Here is a 17,636-nt window from a genome sequence, read left to right as displayed (position 1 = left end):
CAGGAGGGACTTGAGGAAATGGCAGCTGGAAAATGCAGCTCTTGCACCCAGCCAAGCAGATGCACACAAGGTTATTCAAAGGCTACTGCACTTGGCCTCAACGATGTCTCTGCTTGAGCATGTGCCTGATGTAAAGGAAACGAGAGGGAGAAACCACAGAGTTCAAATCACTCAAACAATACAAATTCACTTGGATTCTGCTGTAACAAAGCCCATAAAGTACCATGCAAGACTACCCTTCTGATGAAATTTTGAAGAAAACTTACTAGAAATCTTTCCCAATTTAAGAGAAAATTCTTATCTGCCATGTAAATATAGTTGCAAAAGCTTTTTTAAATAAGACTTCACAAGTTATGCATTAGAAATATGCATCAGAAATTCAAATTTTCCAAGAGGAAATATTTAAGGAAGCTACCAACCCAAACCATTCTATGATTCTATGAAAACAAGAGGAGCCTCTCCACTTCCAGTAAAAATGAACCATAAAACCCAAAGCAGCAGCATAAAAACAAATGAAATGTATCTGATGATATGACATATTATATACTCACATAATTAGGTGCAATATGTAATGATTCTATACACACTTTTTGTATGCATAGGCATGCAAGTGTGAACATGGCAGGGTTAGGTGAGTGTTTCAACCTGATGACCTCAGAGGTCTTCCCCAGCCTAAATGATTCTGTGATTCTATGTAAAATATCACAAATACAAGACACAGCACACAGTATGTAATACATAACTACATGATCATATCCATGGGAGCACTCAGGTCTTGCTGTTAAATACAAGCAGCTACAGCCACACCAGCCCCAATCCTCCATGAACCTTTGGTCCCTCCTGACCATGACCCTACCACGGGCAAGAAAAGCCCAAAATCACCAACACAAAACATGTGTTGTTTATTGGGGAACTCGGCAATGCTCAGCTCTGAGCTGAACTCAAATTTTAAATGCCTTTTCCAACTCAAATGATTTGACGATCTTAGGAAAAGCCCCAGAGTATTGAACTAAAGGCTTGCCTAAGGCCCAGGGGCGTGGCATGGTTAAACATGAATGGGAGCTGGTGTATTTATCTCTTTGCCAGGTATTCCAGTGAATTCCTCCATACAACAGCTTGGAGAGATTACATTAAGAGATGTATAATTTGGTTAGGCTGAGCTCAGATTGGAATAAAGAGCTGCTGATTTCCATAATGTCAGCCTCCAACGCTCAGAGAGGTGAGGGAACCCAGAGTGATACACAGAACACTTTGGGAGCAGTTAATCTGGGAGGTCTGCTGAGGTTTGGAGCGAGCAGGGACAGCAGGCAGGGAGCTCCGGGGGTCCCTCCACACCAGCTCTGCTCCCTGGCAATGCAGAGTGATGCTGGCTGCCCAGGCAGGGACCAGAGCTGTCCCCAGGATGGGGATGAGCAGTGATGTCTAAAGCTGAGAGCATCACTCTCAGCATCTGGGGGGCTGTGCAGGATGAAGGCAGGGCTGGCTCAGGGCAGGAGCAGAGCCCTGACCTGCTCTTACCCAGCACGGAGCACATCAGTCGCAGGCACAAAAAAGTGCTGAGTTACAGTGACCTCCCAAGGAGAAAACAAGACTGGCAACGCTGCCTGCAAAGTCAGCCTTCCTGCTACTGGAACATCATCTCTGGTAATGCTTTAATTATTATCCCTCCTGAAAATAAGCCTCGTTTCATCAGCCTGGCCTGTCTCAACACCGCAAACTTTCTCTGGTTGGAAATCCTCTCCTTTTTTTCCCTTTTCCCCTGCTCTATACACAGTATTACTCAGAAGCAAGCCAAATCCCTTCCAATTATGTATCATGACGTTTCCCCAGCGCTGCACTAAAGCGAGGCCCTTCACTTCTAAATGGCATGGTTTATAACAAATTGTCTGTTATACCAGACAGAAACTGATTTCCTCAAACCCAGCATATTAAAGTGAGTACATTCATTCTGGTTGTAACACACAAAATGTGATTATAACAGACACTTTGGGGGCTTTTTAAGGCTAGAGGAGAAGAGGAGGATAAGCTGGAGGGGAAGAAAGAATTGACAAGTAGAGAAATGACAGAGAAAGAGAAACAGCCACGCTGATTTCATTTCTTACAAAACAAAACTCTTTGTGTGTTGTAGAAATGTGCTTTAGTTAACACCGCCAGATAGCCAAAGCAAAAGCTGCCGGTGCTGCCTGAAACGGAAATTGCTCTATTGTGCTTAGAAAACCATTTCCCACAGCCACGAGAACACTTTCCAGGTAGTACAAAGCAGACCTGAAACCAACGGGGCCTCATCCTGCAACTGCTGCCCCCTCAAATAATCCCTGCAGGCACGAGGAGCCCCAGCTAAATCAGTGTGAGTGAGGATTATGAGAGAGTGTATCAAGGTTGGGGGATTAGACCAGGATTATCACTAAAACCAGTAATTCCCCATCTTACTGATGGTGGCCATCGGGGAGGCAGGCAGTGGATGGCCACAGCCCCCCTGGTGCTGGCCACAGCTCTGGCAGCTGCTGGTTTGTGGGGTCCCCAGAGGACTCTGGTCCTGTTGGATCAGGGGCTGCTCCTCCACCTTGACCTTCTCCTCCAGTGGGTCGCACCAAAGCAGCAGCAGAGCAGACCTGACCCACACTGTGCTTACAGTGCAATGTCAGCACTGCCACCACGGAGCCATCCCGGACCCCCAGACAGAGCCAGCCAGGAACTCCTGCTCATTCCACCTCGGGACATCTCAAACAGGGCTCTCCTGCTCCCATGTCACCCCCTCCTCGCCCCTCACATGCCAGGTCCTGCCCTGGACTAGCCACCACGGTGGCCCCAGGGGACAGCTGGGGACAGAGTGAGCTGCTGTCCCCAGGGTGTTTCCCCTCCTGGAGCAGCAAACAAACATCATCTCCCAAAGCAGTGCAGACCTGGGATGTAAAACTGCCTCTGAAACACAGATACAGCCATCACACACACACACTGTTTACTTTTTAAACCATCAAGTCAAAACCCAGGCATGTAAGTGTTACCCAAGGGTGGCTACTCCACATGCAAGTCATGTCCCTTGGATCCTAAAAGGCTCAGCATTCAGACCAGTTTCCACACCACCCCAATGCAACATGCATTTTTATCAAGGAAGCTGCCTAATGGCTCCTATTAATTTTGATTTTTAATCTCCTGGTACAACTCCCAGCAATATACATGCAAAACCTGACAACAAGCCCTTTTGGTTTCAAAGCTGACTTCTCCTCCAGCTCAGAAGGAAGATAAAAACGAGCTCTTGGCAGCAGCAAAGCCTCTGAGCAGCAATGCCCTTGCAGCTCCAACATGTCCCACTCTCCCTGCTGAAAAACAAGTCCAAACACTAACGGGGGCCAAGCCTCCTGCTGACAGCCACGATCACCAGAGCTGCTCACAAACCCTTGCTGCCATCGCTGCCTGCAGCCACAGGGATGCTGAGAGGCTCTGGGCAGCATCCCTGAGTGGTACCCACGGGAGCAGAGATTCCCAGCAGGGCCAGAACACCCCAGGACATCCCCCTAGGACATCCCCTAGGATATTCCCCCAGGACATCCCCCACTGCCTCCCGATGCTCTCTTGGCAGCCGTGCCCTGGCACAAGCAGAGCTGACAGCCAAGCCCAGCCCCACCCAAACAGAAAAGCTTTATAAAGGTTGTTTCTCTTTTCTTTTGCATCCTCAGAGCGGGGCTGCAGCCCCCACAGACACCACTCTTTAATCCTTTCCGGATCACCAGGGAAAGATGAGAAGCACCAACAAACCCAATTATTCCCAGCCCCGAGACCTGCCACAGCACTAGAAGAAACATTTCCTGAAGCTCCACAAACAAGCCATCCTCGGGGACTTTTATTTCAAGGCTCCTGACTGTTAAAGTAAATGAGGCTCACGTTAAAGACCGGCTACATCACAAACCCTCTGCTGCTGGGGCAGCGTGTGTGTGCAGAGGCAATCGCTCACCCCCAGCCACAGCCACCATATGCCGAGTGACACTGCCAGAGACACATTTACCTCGTCTTTTATCTGTTATCAACCCATGCTTTGCCTTCCCATCAGGGGAAGTCACTCCTAGGTGGAGCAGCAATGATATCTCCCCGATGCTGACACCTCATCAAGGCTCCCGGGGGAAACAGCGGCGGCTTCATCACCGGGAGCCATCCAAACCAGCCCAGACAAAGCACCACTGCAAGCTCTGCAGGGAACGCTTTGGCTCTGTAAACTCTGGGCAGGGACTGTGTTTATTAAATGCTCACCACCCCGAGCTGTGCCAAGAGCACCCTGCACAGCCACGGCATCTCACCACAGCAGTGATGGGCTGCAGGGGTGCAGGGCTGCCATGCTCCTCCACGGAAACAACTTCTGTGGAGTTTCTGTGTCACCCTGTGTGCCAGGACAGGGCTGTCACACAAGCACCATGAACCACCTCACTCTCAGGGCCCACCGGAATTTTTAGAATCCACACCACCTGCAAGATAAGCTTTGCCTGCAACAGCTGGAAGTGTAACACTGGGGTTCTGCCAAATAACATCCACATTCCCACCCTAAACTAAACTTCCAAACAGCTTCTAGTTGGCATTTCTCCACCCTGTACCCCAGTCCTGCCCTTTTATCCAAAAGCACCTCCAGGGAGCGAGCAGATCCCTGCCAGGACATGTTTCTCTTGCACAGTCCCTTGGCAGGAGTGGGGAGCTGCCTGCTGCCCTCCTGCCAGCTGCCAGGGCTGCTGGGGGACACATCCCACTGCCACTCATTACAGCACACAAACTTCCTTCCCCAGGCAAGCTACCAGCTCTTCACAGTGCATCTCACCTGCACAAGTGATGGGAAAATGGGGCTGGAGCCACAAGGAGAAATGAGGATTCCATCTCCCTCCTAAGAGGGTGAACAAGGCAGGGAAATCTCTGGAGGGCACATTCCCTGCGACCCCAGCCCAGCTGTTGCAACAAAGAGAAGCACAGGCAGCACTGCCTTCCCCATGCAGCTGCCTGTTAACTTTCTCAGCTGAGTTATGATGTTCCTGATGGTCCTTCCATCCTCCCTGGCACCTGAGACCTCCCACTGCCAGCATGCACTTCTGGAGAATGCCAGCATGTGATGGATTTTGTGACTGGTGGCAGTGAATCACAGGCTGACAGGATGCTCCACTGCTCCAGTGCCCATAGCAAGGCACCAGCCAGAGATGCACTCCAGAATCCTCTCCAAAAGACACTGCTCCAGGCAGACAGGAACTCCTCAGGGACCACTGCCTGCAGCATGCCAACAGCAATGGTCACTCATAGAGGCCAGCACTGGTACAAGACCTCTCAGAGCTGTTCTGCCTCAGGGGAAGTCAAACACCAGGGTTCAGTGAGCATTCTGCCAATACAGCCACAGCAGGACCAGCCCCCAAGGCTGGACTCGGATCTCTGCAGCACCAGGGTGAATCTGAAGCAGCTCCACTGCCTTCAGCAGCAGCATCTTGCATTTACACCAGCGCACTGAACACAAAACAGAGTGAGCCATAAATATTTCAGCTGCTTTTTCAGCTTTGTTACTCTGTTCAAAGCAGGAAACATGACAAACCTTTGATTGTTTTGCTTAAAACCAAACAATAATTCAAAGAGAGACAAACAAGCAACACTAAATGATGCCTGTGATGTACAGGAAAGCCAAAGAATTAGAAGAAACTGATGAGGATGGTGTGGATGAGAGTGGTCCCTTTCCCTGCCTCCAGCAGGTACCACACACCCCTGCCATGGCAGCCAGGGTCCTGCACAGTGAAGGGACAGCACTGGGCCAGGTGTGCAGGTGCTCACAGTGGGGCATCCTGCACTGTCTGCATCCCCAGCACAGCCAGCTGCCTCCAGAGCAACAACCACCAACACCCCTTCCAACAACCTTTCAGAAAAACTTCTGTGAAGGCAAGTGTCTCCTCCCTTGAGCATCACCACACTCAGAATCCACCTGCAAAGCAGCCACCTCCAGCCTCCTGCACAGGTGGAGGCAGCCTGGCCTGGCCCATTGCCACCTGGGCACTCCTGAGGTCTCTGGAGATGAAACATCCACCCATGGCCACACACCAGGGCTGCCCCAGAACCCACAGGTGAGTGCTGGCTGCTCCCCCTGCCCATACTCCATCACTGCCTCCCCCTGGGGCGTCCAGCACACAGAACCCACTCAGGTGTCTGTGCCCAGCACACAGAAACCATCCAGGTGTGCTCTGCCCAGCACACAGAAACCATCCAGGTGTCTGTGCCCAGCACACAGAAATCATCCAGGTGTGCTCTGTCCAGCACATAGAAACCATCCAGGTGTCTCTGTCCAGCATACAGAAACTACCAAGATTTGCTCTGTCCAGCACATAGAAACCACCCAGCACACAGAACCCATCCAGGTGTCTGTGCCCAGCACACAGAACCCACTCAGATGTCTGTGCCCAGCACACAGAACCCATCCAGGTGTCTGTGCCCAGCACACAGAACCCACTCAGGTGTCTGTGCCCAGCACACAGAACCCATCCAGGTGTCTGTGCCCAGCACACAGAACCCACTCAGATGTCTGTGCCCAGCACACAGAACCCATCCAGGTGTCTGTGCCCAGCACACAGAACCCACTCAGATGTCTGTGCCCAGCACACAGAACCCATCCAGGTGTCTGTGCCCAGCACACAGAACCCACTCAGATGTCTGTGCCCAGCACACAGAACCCATCCAGGTGTCTGTGCCCAGCACACAGAACCCACTCAGGTGTGCTCTGCCCAGCACACAGAACCCATCCAGGTGTCTGTGCCCAGCACACAGAACCCACCCAGGTGTCTGTGCCCAGCACACTGCAGCCAGCAGTGCCTGTATCCCTCTCCTGGGGTAGCTGCCCCTCTCCTGGCCCCGGAGCCGTGCCCACACCCACCTCGGGCAGGGGCATGCCGTTGATGATGAGGTCGGGCTGCTGGGGGCTCTGGCCCGTGAAGGTGTGGTGGTAGATGTGGTTGGAGCCGGCGTTCCTGCTGTTCTGGCTCTCCACGTTGAGGAAGGTGCTCTCGGAGCGGCGGCAGCCCAGGGGCAGGGTCTGCTGGTGGTAGTCGAAGTAGTTGAGGGAGGAGGTGAGAGAGGAGCAGCTCACCACGTTCATTTTGTCCGTCTCCTCCACGTCCCGCGGCACCAGGCGGATATCGTTCTTGCTGATCTTCTTCTTCTTGCTTGATTTCTTCTGATGCCCGTAGGAGTACTCTGCGATTCTAGGGGACAGAGGGAAAATGAGAAGCTGAGAGCATCCCAAACCCTGCCCTGCTAAATACCCATGCAGAAACCCCGAGGGCTCGGCCCCCATCTCCTGTAGCCCTCTTAGTCATGCACGTTACGTCATGGTTTGGGGCTGGTGGCACGACACAGCCTTTAGCTTATTTTCATATCTACAATGTTCTCAGGTCAAATATGTGAAAGAATGGGAAGGTAAAATGCCTCTGTTTTGATCCAGCGTATGTTATTGCTGATATTGGGTTACTAGAAGTAAAGTCCAGCCTGCAGAAGAGAAAAATGGGGATGTTAAAACCCATGAACTGAAAAGGGTACCTGCATTCATTTCCATGCATAATAAGGATTTTAAAAGTGATTTAATTTGGTTCCCATAATGAAAATTCAAAACGAATGGCAGATTTTTTTCCCAGTTCATTTTCCATAGCAGTAAATAAAGCAGACCCAGAAGCAGTCCTAGCTGGCAAGCTCAATTCTCTCACACTCCAAAGGCTGTTTGTTTATTAATGCTTTATCTAAATTGCTGGTGTTTTGACTGTCTCCTGATCATACCTGATCTTTTCTCCAACTGAATTCCATTTCTCCCTCACCCTGACACGCACATCTGCTGGGAAATGCTTTCACCTTCTAGAAATCAGAGAACAACAACCGTGTGTTTTGCAAAGAAAAACGATCCTTCTTGACCTTTTTATTTTACTGCAAGCTTGTTTTTCTCTGCCTTTCCTTCCCTCTTTGCTTCCCACCTGCCAAAAGAATCAACTGATGAAGTGCCTTGTTTGCCTTCTGCAAAACACCAGGGGAAAAAAGTTACTGCAAAGCACCACCCAAGCAAATAATGACAAATTATTTGCACCTTGCATTAGTGGGGTCTGCTCGGCTCAGAGTGACTGTGGCTCATCTTCCCACAGTGAGCACCACAACAGTCCCCGCCATGAATTTGTGCATGCACAGCATTGGGCAACTCAGTATTTCCTAGGGAAGCACATCAAATGCTATGCAGAGTCAGAAATACACATTTGAAAGTCAGGATGTTGCTCCTCTTCTTGTTATGATAACAGCATTAAAAAAATAAAATCCAATAGCTGCAACAAAAATAATGGGATGAATAAATAATAGAGTTTATCTGGAAAGGCAAATCTTGGACAAATATTCTTGCTCCAGGAAAGCTAATTGCCTGAGCACGAAAATGCCACTAAGTCGAACAGCCCTCGTATGTGCCTCATAAATTAACACGTTTTTTGAAGACTCTCCAGCAGCTCTTGTGAAGAATCTCTAAAGCAAGGCACTGCAAAGCCTGGAGGCGTGGGGAGAGGGTGCCCCATGGTCACTGCTGCTGCTGAGCCTGCCTGGTGCTTCCCCACCTCTGCAGCTGACTCCTGCTCAGACACACACTGCTAACACCCCCGAGTGTGCAAATAAATCAGAGCAAGGCAGGGCTTTCTGTCGTGCCAACAATCTATATGCTGCTGACTCGTCTAACAATGCTTGATGAAGCTTTAATTGTTTTGTTTACCTAAATGTTTAAGTTTGGCAATGCGAGAGCCCAATTATTTCCCGCAGGCATTCATTTTGCCGTCCTTTCTCTATTGACCAATTATTTAATTAAACCGCACTTCATTAATCCCTAAGCCGTGACAGTAAACCCGGGGTTTATACGTATGTGAGAAGCTGTTAGGGGCACCGCCACAACATGATTTTTATCTTTTTATCCATTCAGGTCCTAGCCTCCTTTAATGGGCCGAGCTGGCAAGAAATCTGGTCTGTGAGCTTTCACTCGAAGCTAGACATCCCATAATACAGCACAGACCGACCTTTATTTGCAGATGATTTTTCCCCCATCGAGCAAAAAGGCTTATAAACGCACTTTACGCTGTGAAAACGGGGTACAATGCCCCGACTCTCCGGCATTATTTCTGCGTAAATAAAACTTTAAAGACCGCACATCCCCCCGCGCCGCTGAATTGCCAGGGGCGAGCGTGCGTTTCCAAGGTAGAGCAAAATTAATTTCCATCCCTCCTCTCTGAAACGACTCGGTGCCGAAGGAATGGAGAAGTCATGGCTATTTCACCAGTAACAGGATTAAACCATTTATGAGGCATTGCAGCTGCTCTTTTATGGCATCTGATTGATATTCATGTGTGGTTAGCATTTGTCTCCTAACTTGTGTAACACAGAGAATAGTAAAAGAGAGACAATAATCGCCAGGCTGTTACATATTCAGGGGGACTGGATTTCCCCTATCAGCCTTTCAGGGCTCCAGGCTCGGGGCTGACCTCCCCTCCGGCATTTGGGACCACGGAGCGCTCACCCAAACCGGGGCAGAACCAAAACCCTGGCTGGCCCCATCCCTGCCCTGCTCGCCGGGGGGGCTCTGCCGCTGTTCCTGCTGCTGGCCAGCGTGGCGAGGAGCCGCAGCGGGCACACAAAAGCTCCTTTGAAGGGCCAGCGAGGCTCGGCGATGCCACCGCACCGTCTGCTGCGGGGATGCTGCGGTGGCCACGGAGGATTTTTTTCCTCCCCCCCCGCCTTTGCCAGCCCCGGGAGCTGTGCTGGGGATGGGGGGATGCCCACGGGAACCAGCCATGCCCCTGGAAAACCGCTCCTGTAGAACCGTTCTTCCCCGCTTTTCCGATGGAAAAATCAGGGATGCTGCAACAGATTGTCGAGCCGCACGATTAAGTCGGTTCGTTACTCCGCTCTTCCTCGCAGGGAGCAATTTCTTAAAGCTTTGCAAGAAATTTTCTTACGGGGACAGGAACGTCACTTTTGTTCCTAAGGCAAATCCACCCCTCTTCACCACCCCCCAAGTATACGGCAGCAAATGCAAAAGTAACCGCGATGGCAAAAATCAAAGCACACCCGCAGGTGAACATAAACAAAGGTATCTTTCTTTACCTGCAGTTGTAGGTCCTGATTTCCTTGTTATCCCTTTTGCACTTGACTGCCACAAAGATCATGGTGACAAAAAGAATGGCTGCAATAGAACCCAGGGCAATAATGAAAATCAAGGAGAGGTTAACAGATCCTATGGACTCCTGGGCATCCAGAGCTGGAGACAGGTATATCAAAATCAAGGCAGAAGCCGAGAGAGATGTTTTCCCATGGTCGTGAGCCACCACGATGAGCTCATAGGCTGTTTTGGCATTCTCCCCAAAGGCTCTGGTGGTCCTTATTTCTCCATTGACCTGGTCAATCTCAAAAAACCCTCTGTCTCCTTCCACCATTTCATAGGAAAGTCTGCCATTTTCACCCTCGTCATAGTCATCTGCCTTGACCACTGTCACCAGGTAGCCAACCCCTGCGTTCCTGGGGATGTACACCTCTGCTGTCCCGTTGACCAGCGGCGGGGCCGTGATCACGGGCGTGTTGTCATTGACGTCCAGGACGATCACCCTGACAGTGGCGTTGCTCTGCAGAGAAGGATTACCCCCATCTTTAGCCAAGACCTTGAACTCAAAGGCCTTGGTCTGTTCATGATTGAAGGACCTCAAAGCATAGATATCTCCAGAGTTGGGGTTGATGGAGACATACGTGAAGACAGGCATGTCCCTGACTTGGGAGGGCACGATCTGGTAGGACACGCTGCCATTGAGGCCCAGGTCAGGGTCTCTGGCTGACACCGACAGCAGGTAAGCCCCTGGGGTGTTGTTCTCCTGCACAATGACTTGGTAGTAGGGCTTGGAGAAATGGGGATGGTTGTCATTCTCATCAGTGATCTTGACGGTGAAGGATTTGGTGGCCTGCAGGGAAGGGATGCCGTTATCCCTAGCCTGGATGGTGAGGTTGTACTGGTCCCTCTGCTCCCGGTCCAGCCGCCCATCCACCAGGATGGTGGAGAAGCTCTCGTACTCCTGCAGTCGAAAAGGCACGTTGCCCAGGAGCTTGCACTGCACGCGCCCGTTGGCCCCGGAGTCGCGATCCGAGACGCGCACCAGGGCGATGACGTACCCCAGCGGGGCGTTCTCGCTCACCTCCACCAGCTCGCTGTTGACAGAGAGCAGGTTGATGAGGGGCGGGTTGTCGTTGGCATCCTGGACGCTGATGGTCACTTTGCAATGGGCAGGGATGGAGTTAGGCCCCAAGTCCTTGGCCTGCACGTCCAGCTCGTAGACGTGACCCTCCTCATAGTCGATGGCACCGCTCACCGTGATGAGGCCGCTCTGGGGGTCGATTTGGAAGAGCTCCCGGGCCCGCTCAGAGACGTAGCTGTGGAAGGAGTAAAGGACCTGGCCGTTGGTGCCCTCGTCCGGGTCAGAGGCATTGAGGCGGATGACTGGCGTCCCCGGAGGGGCATTTTCAGGCACGCTGACGGTGTAGGCTGGCTCCTCGAAGAGCGGGTTGTTGTCATTGGAGTCGATGACGCGGATGCTGAGCTCCACCGTGCCAAAGTTGGGCGGGTCACCACCATCCAGAGCCGTGATCACGTAGCTGTAGTGGGACTGGGTCTCACGGTCCAGGCTCTTCTCCACCACCAGCTCAGCAAAACGGGACCCATCACCCCGCGTCTTGGTCTCCAGCCCAAAGAGGTCATTGGGGGTGATCTCATAGCTCTGCACACCAAAGCTGCCCGAGTCCGGGTCATAGGCACTCTCCAGTGGCACCCGGGTGCCAGGGCTGGCCGTCTCCGAGATCTCCAGCTCGATTTGGTCCGTGGGGAAGCTGGGCGCGTTGTCGTTCAGGTCCTTGATCTCCAGCTTGATCACGCAGATCTCCATGGAGCTGGACATCACCTCCAGCGAGATGACACACTTGGGGCTCTGCCGGCATAGCAGGTCCCTGTCGATCTTCTGCTTGGTCACCAGCAGCCCGGACCCGGGGCTGATGTCCACCAAGTGGGGGGCCGAGTTGGAGACCACCCGAAAGGCGGCGGGCTGCCGGGGGTCCAGCACGAACCCGGCGTCCCGGGCGTCCTTGGCGACGTTAGCGATCACCGTGCCGGCCCTCTGCTCCTCCTCCACCGAGTACTTGAGGTTGACGAGGGCCCCGGCGCCGGCCCAAAGCAAAGCGGCCCCGAGCAGCGCCGGGAGAGCCCCCATGGCCGCGCCGCCCCCTCCGCCCGCCGCGCCGCGCCCCGACGGCCGCCGGCCGCGCGCCTCAGGGGCCCGCCGCGCTCATGCGGGCAGCGCCCGCCGGGCTGCCCCGGCGGCGGCCGGCCGGCTGCGGGCACCGGAGCCGCGGTCCCCCGCGCACACGCCAACGCCGTCCGCTCAGGCGCTCCGTGCCGGCGGCGCCGCGGAAGGGCCGGGCATGGCGAGCGGGTGCGGGAACAGAAGCGGGATGCTGAGCCGAGCGGTACCGGAGCGAGAAGCGAGGAGCCGAGCCGTGCAGTGCCGAGCCGCGCCGAGCCGAGCCCGCTCCCGCCGGCGCTCGCTGCGGCGGCCGCACGCCACTGCCCGCAGTCCGGAGCGCCGGCGGGCGGCGCGGGGGCGGGCGGCGCGGGGGCGGGCGGCGCTGAGCTCCGGCCAATGGGCGCTCGGGGGCGGGGCCGGCGCGCCGCGCCGCCGCCAATGGGATCGCGCCGCCGGCCGGGGGGCGGGGCCGGGGAGGAGCCGGCGGAGCGGCGCGGACGGGAGCGGAGCGGGCACGGAGCCGCGCGGAGCGGAGCGGAGCGGGACTGGACGGACACGCTGCCCGAACCGGGAGTCCGTCCTGTCCCTGCTGTCCTTGCTTCCCGTGCTGCTCCGCTGAGCCCGTCCCGCTGCCCGCGAGCTGAGGACGCAGCGGTGTTTTTGCTCCGCGGCTGCGGTCACCGATTAATTCTTTAGCGGGTGCGCACTGGGCGGTGGCGGATCCCCGCCGGGTCCCGCGGAGCGCTCCGAGTCCGTTCAGTAGAGACTGAACCCTGTGGGGCACGACCCCGTCGCTCTGGGCACTGTTCCCGGGAGCCGCCGAGGGGCCCGGGACCGCCCAACGCCCCCGGGAGGCTCCAGCCCCGCTCGCTGCACCGCGCTGATCCCTGGAGGAAACACCGCGCTACCGTGAAATGAAATAAACAATGAAATAACAATGAAATAAACAATGAAATAAACAAGTAAACAATGAAATAAACAATGAAATAAAGCGTTCCCGGTGTGTGCGCCCGTGCCTTACCTCCTGTCTCCGCGTCCGCCGTACGCAGGGTCCCGGGGAAGGTTTCACCGGGAGGGGGACACCTTCCCTTTCCGTGCCCGGCGGGTCGTGGCTCCGAGACCTCCCAACACGCTGTTCCCCTCGCCGGGGTTAAACGGGGGCCGGTCCCCCGGGCAAACCCCCTCGCAGCGCGCCGGTCGGTAGCGGTCGGGCAGCGGGGCGCGGGTCCGGTGCATCTGCCGCGGCACAGGTCACATTGTGTGGTTGGCACCGGGAACCGACGCCTCGGCGTTTCCGCGCCCCGCGGGCACGGCCCGGCCCGACCCGGCTCGGTCCTACCCGGTTCTGCCCCGCCCCGCCCGGCCCGGCCCGGCCCGGCCCGGCCCGACCCGACCGCGCCGTCGGACCCGCCGCGCCTTCCCAGGCACAAGGGCGCCATCTCGCGGCCGCGCGGGGGACGGCACAGGGAAAACGGGACACGGGGAAAACGGGACACGGAGACACAGAGACAACGGGACACAGGGACACAGAGACACACCGGGACCCCGAGACAGAGGGGCACAGGGACACCAGGACAACGGGACACGGGGACAACGGGACCGAGGGACAACGGGATGCAGAGACACCGGGACCGCGAGACACAGGGACAACGGGACACCGAGACGCAGAGACGCACCGGGACCCCAAGACAGGGACAACGGGACACCCGGCCCAGGCGGGGCTCCTCGGGCGGCACGGTCACGGGCCCCACACGGCTGGGAGGGCCCGTAGAGGGTGTCCGGGATACCGCCAGGGACAGCATCCATCCACCACCACCATTCCCGTTCAGAGACACCGTCCCCGTGATCCCATCCCGCGCCACAGCATCCCTCCGGGGACACCAGTCCTGCAGCGGCACCTGTCCCGGACAGCATCCACCCACTGCCTCCATCCCCCAGGGCAGCATCCATCCACGGACACCACCCCATGAGGTGCCACCCGTCCAGGGAGGGACACAGCACCCAGCGACAGCCGAGGGGAGCCCCGTCCCTCCCGCAGGACACCGGAGGGACGCAGGGCCCCTCCGTTTCCGCTGCCGTGTTCTGGAACAGTGGAAAAAGCCTTTAGCAGGTGTTCCTTCTGCTCTCCGGAAAGCAGCAGCGTAGGTCACTGTGACCCACGGGGGAGTGGCAGTGGGACATGGAGGGGGTGGCAGGTGAGGACGGCACGAGGGGGCAAAGCTCTGTTCGAAGTCTTCCACGAAAAAATTAATTCAGATGACTTGAACTGTGCCATGTGGATTGAAAACCTGGCTGAGGGATCATAAACAAAGGGTAATTAGAAGCAGGGGGAGGTGTTTATGGGGTACTGCAGGGATCTAGGTTAGGGCTGCTCTCATTTAATACCCTCATTAATGACCTGGAAAGAGGGAGTAAACTACACATTAATGAATTTGGCAGATGATGCTATACTGGGAGGTGCTGTGAGCTCCAGCAAGCATAGAAAATTAACACAAAAAAGGGCCTAGTGAGATTAGAAATATGGGCAGGAAGCAGCGAAAGGAGCCGTGCCTTGGACAGATGTGAGCGAGCGCGGCTGGGATGCAAAGGCGAGTCGGAGCGACAGCAGGACAGGCAGCGATGGCTGAGCCCAGCCAAGCCACGCCGAGATCCAGAGCAACGGCCCAGAGAAAGGGCTGGGGGCAGGGGTCAGCAGGGGGACGCAGGAGGCTGCTGGGCAAAGGGATCCCGCGCAGCCGGAGCTGCGGGAGGCTCAGGTGTGGCTCAGCCGAGCGCGGGGGTCCCTCGGCACGCACGGGCTGGCGGCAGTTCAGAGGGGAAGCCACACAAATGATCAAAGGCACGGAGAGACTGATTTCTGAAAGGAGATTAAAAGGCTTAAATATATATATTGCTTGGTTAAGAGCTGTCCGTGGGGAGACAAACTAAGAGCCTTACAGATCTGGTTGGAGTAAATAGAGAGGGAGGGAAGGAATTATTTAATAGAGTACAAGGGGCATCACCAGAAGGGATGACAGGAAATGAAGAAATGGAGCATTTAGGTTGAATGTCACAGGGGCAAAAATCCCCTCTGCTGACAGCAAAAATTATGAAGCTGCGACGTGGTTCCCTGGAGGGAGAAAGTTCTGTGGCTTGAGATATTTAAAACCAGACAGGATCAGTCTGAATATAAAGGTGCCTGGGATCAGCTGCTGGCAGGGGCTGGGCAGAGGAGCAAGAGCTGGGCAGGGAAGCACCTCATTTCATTTCCCAGCTCTTTTTCCACTGAAATATTCTTTATGGATCACACTTATAAAATACTTGCATTTTTTTATTTATTGCATTCATGTATTTCTGCTGCTATAAAGGAAATCACTGACACAATAGATGCTGTGCCAGTCACCTCATAGGCAGGCAGGGCTGAAAAGGCCATGAAATCAGAGAAACTTCACCTCTCTATGGGTATGAAGGGGGATTAGAAGTGGGTCAAGAACTGATATGAGGTTGCTGAATGTAGAACCTGACCACTGACGTGCCCTGGAGCACAAGGTTTGGCTTCTCTAGCACATCTCACCTCTCAGTGCTTTTCTGCAGGATGCTCTCCAGTTGACCAAGGAAACACCAGGCCACATCTGGCCAGCTGCACATCACCTGTAACCTTGGTTAACACTCCATCTGTTCACCTGCAGCTGATGCTCTGACGGAATCCCTTTGGAACAAAACAAGCATCGATTGCAGCCCCACCTCTCCCCCATCTCCTGCCTCACTGGAGGTCTGTGCATGCTGTCAACAAAATGGATTAATAGTCCTATTATCAGTTCAGATGGATGGCCAGGGTAAGGAGAAAACATCGCGTCCCAGGGAACTCAAGTAGGCACATTAATAAAGATGCCACACGTTGGCTCTGAAATCTAAAAGCTTCGCTCCACTCCTTGCAACACAATTAGCTTATCCAAAGCCCAGCACTCCTGTTGCAATGCACCTGATGCTGCCCTTAGAGCATCACTGCCTGCTGGCCTGGCTGGGAGGGAGGGAGGGAGGGAGGGAGGGAGGGAGGGAGGGAGGTGCTGACATGGTGGTCCCCACGTCCCCCTTGGCCAAACCCCCTCCAGGAGCTGGCCCTGCAAGCCCAGTTTGTAGCTGCACCCCATGCTGGGGAGCTGCACCATCCCCCTTGGATCATCAGGGAGGCACAGGAGGAGGCTGAGGAGCAGGATGGCACCAGGACCTGACACTCACCCATCTCATTGCTGGGTCTGGGCAGCACAGAACAGAGATCCTGATCTGCCCACCCTGTAGAATAAGGAAAGCTTTGAATTATAAGCAAGTGGTGCAGCTTGCAGCCCTTTGTTTGAGCACTAATGTGATGACTCCATTCCAACCCAGCACTTATAGCTGTCTCTCTCATCCCTGTCGAAAGGTAACTCTCAGCATCTGAAACATGTATATTTAAAACTATGGTATCAGCAGGGGTTTTATTAAACATTCCTTGTGCAGGCATGAGGGAAAAGGACAAGCAGGGGGTTGGCTCACAGATATCTGCTGCCTGGCCAGCTCCTGCTCACATCCCTGCCTCTCCTGGGCTGTGGGGCTGCAGAGCAGGGTGGGCTGGGGGCTTCAGTGCCTGCTCCCATCCCTCCCTAGCCAAGGCTCCCTGCACCAGCTGGGGGGAGCCAAGCCCCCCCTCATCCCCTCTGGAGCCAGGGGGAGCAGAGCCACACCCCAGCACCCCAGATCTCTGCAGAACTCCAAAGAACATGCACAAAATAGTTTGAAATTCTGAAGTTTGTTTTAAACATCAAAGAGGAACTTTATCTTTTTAATTTTTCAGAACCTTTCTTTTAATTTTGCAGGTCTGAAGTGTTGTTTTCCCCCCTTTCCAGCACCTTTTTCTTTTAGCTACTAGATGAAGTAAAATAAATGATGTAGGTTTATTTTTTCCTTTCTTTGCTTATCCAGTTCTGCACAACTTGAAAGCTTTTCAAAGTATCTGGTGTCAGGAGTTACAGTTTAGGTTTGTGGTTTTTCTTCCCCTAGAAACGTTTCTAATATCACAGTGAAGTAGAAAAAGAAAAAACCTGTAGCATGGAAAAAGGAAATGAAGAAATAGGAAAACTCAGAGCAAAATCCCTAGACCATTCAGCTATGAAACATCTACTGTGTGATGAGAAAGGGAAGCACTAAACAGAGAAAAATATAAGTTTTTCTGTTTAGGGGGTGTTTGGAAAATAAGACAAAGTATTCATCTTAGATTTAAACACTTTTTTTTTTCCTTCATCTCACAGGAATTCAGTGCCCATTCTCAAGAGGGTTTGGAGTGAGGAGATCCTGGCCAGCTCTGCCCATCAGCCCTCTGAAAGCCAAACT

At 54.1% G+C, this 17,636-nt stretch overlaps 1 protein-coding gene across 1 annotated transcript in view; it reads right to left on the bottom strand.

The window, feature by feature from the left end:
• The window catches only part of PCDH19 (protocadherin 19), a 59,250-nt gene extending 46,993 nt beyond the window's left edge, over positions 1–12,257 (bottom strand). The window contains exons 1-2 of the mRNA XM_014884988.2: positions 10,117–12,257; positions 6,878–7,205 (exon numbers count right to left, since the gene is read on the bottom strand). Coding sequence (XP_014740474.2) covers positions 6,878–7,205; positions 10,117–12,257 — 2,469 coding nt within the window. The remainder of the gene's footprint in view (positions 1–6,877; positions 7,206–10,116) is intronic.
• Positions 12,258–17,636: the final 5,379 nt, after the last annotated feature.

Source organism: Sturnus vulgaris, chromosome 14 (genome assembly GCF_052056855.1).
Source record: "Sturnus vulgaris isolate bStuVul1 chromosome 14, bStuVul1.hap1, whole genome shotgun sequence".
NCBI lineage: Eukaryota > Metazoa > Chordata > Aves > Passeriformes > Sturnidae > Sturnus > Sturnus vulgaris.
This window is presented reverse-complemented; position numbering and strand designations above follow the sequence as displayed.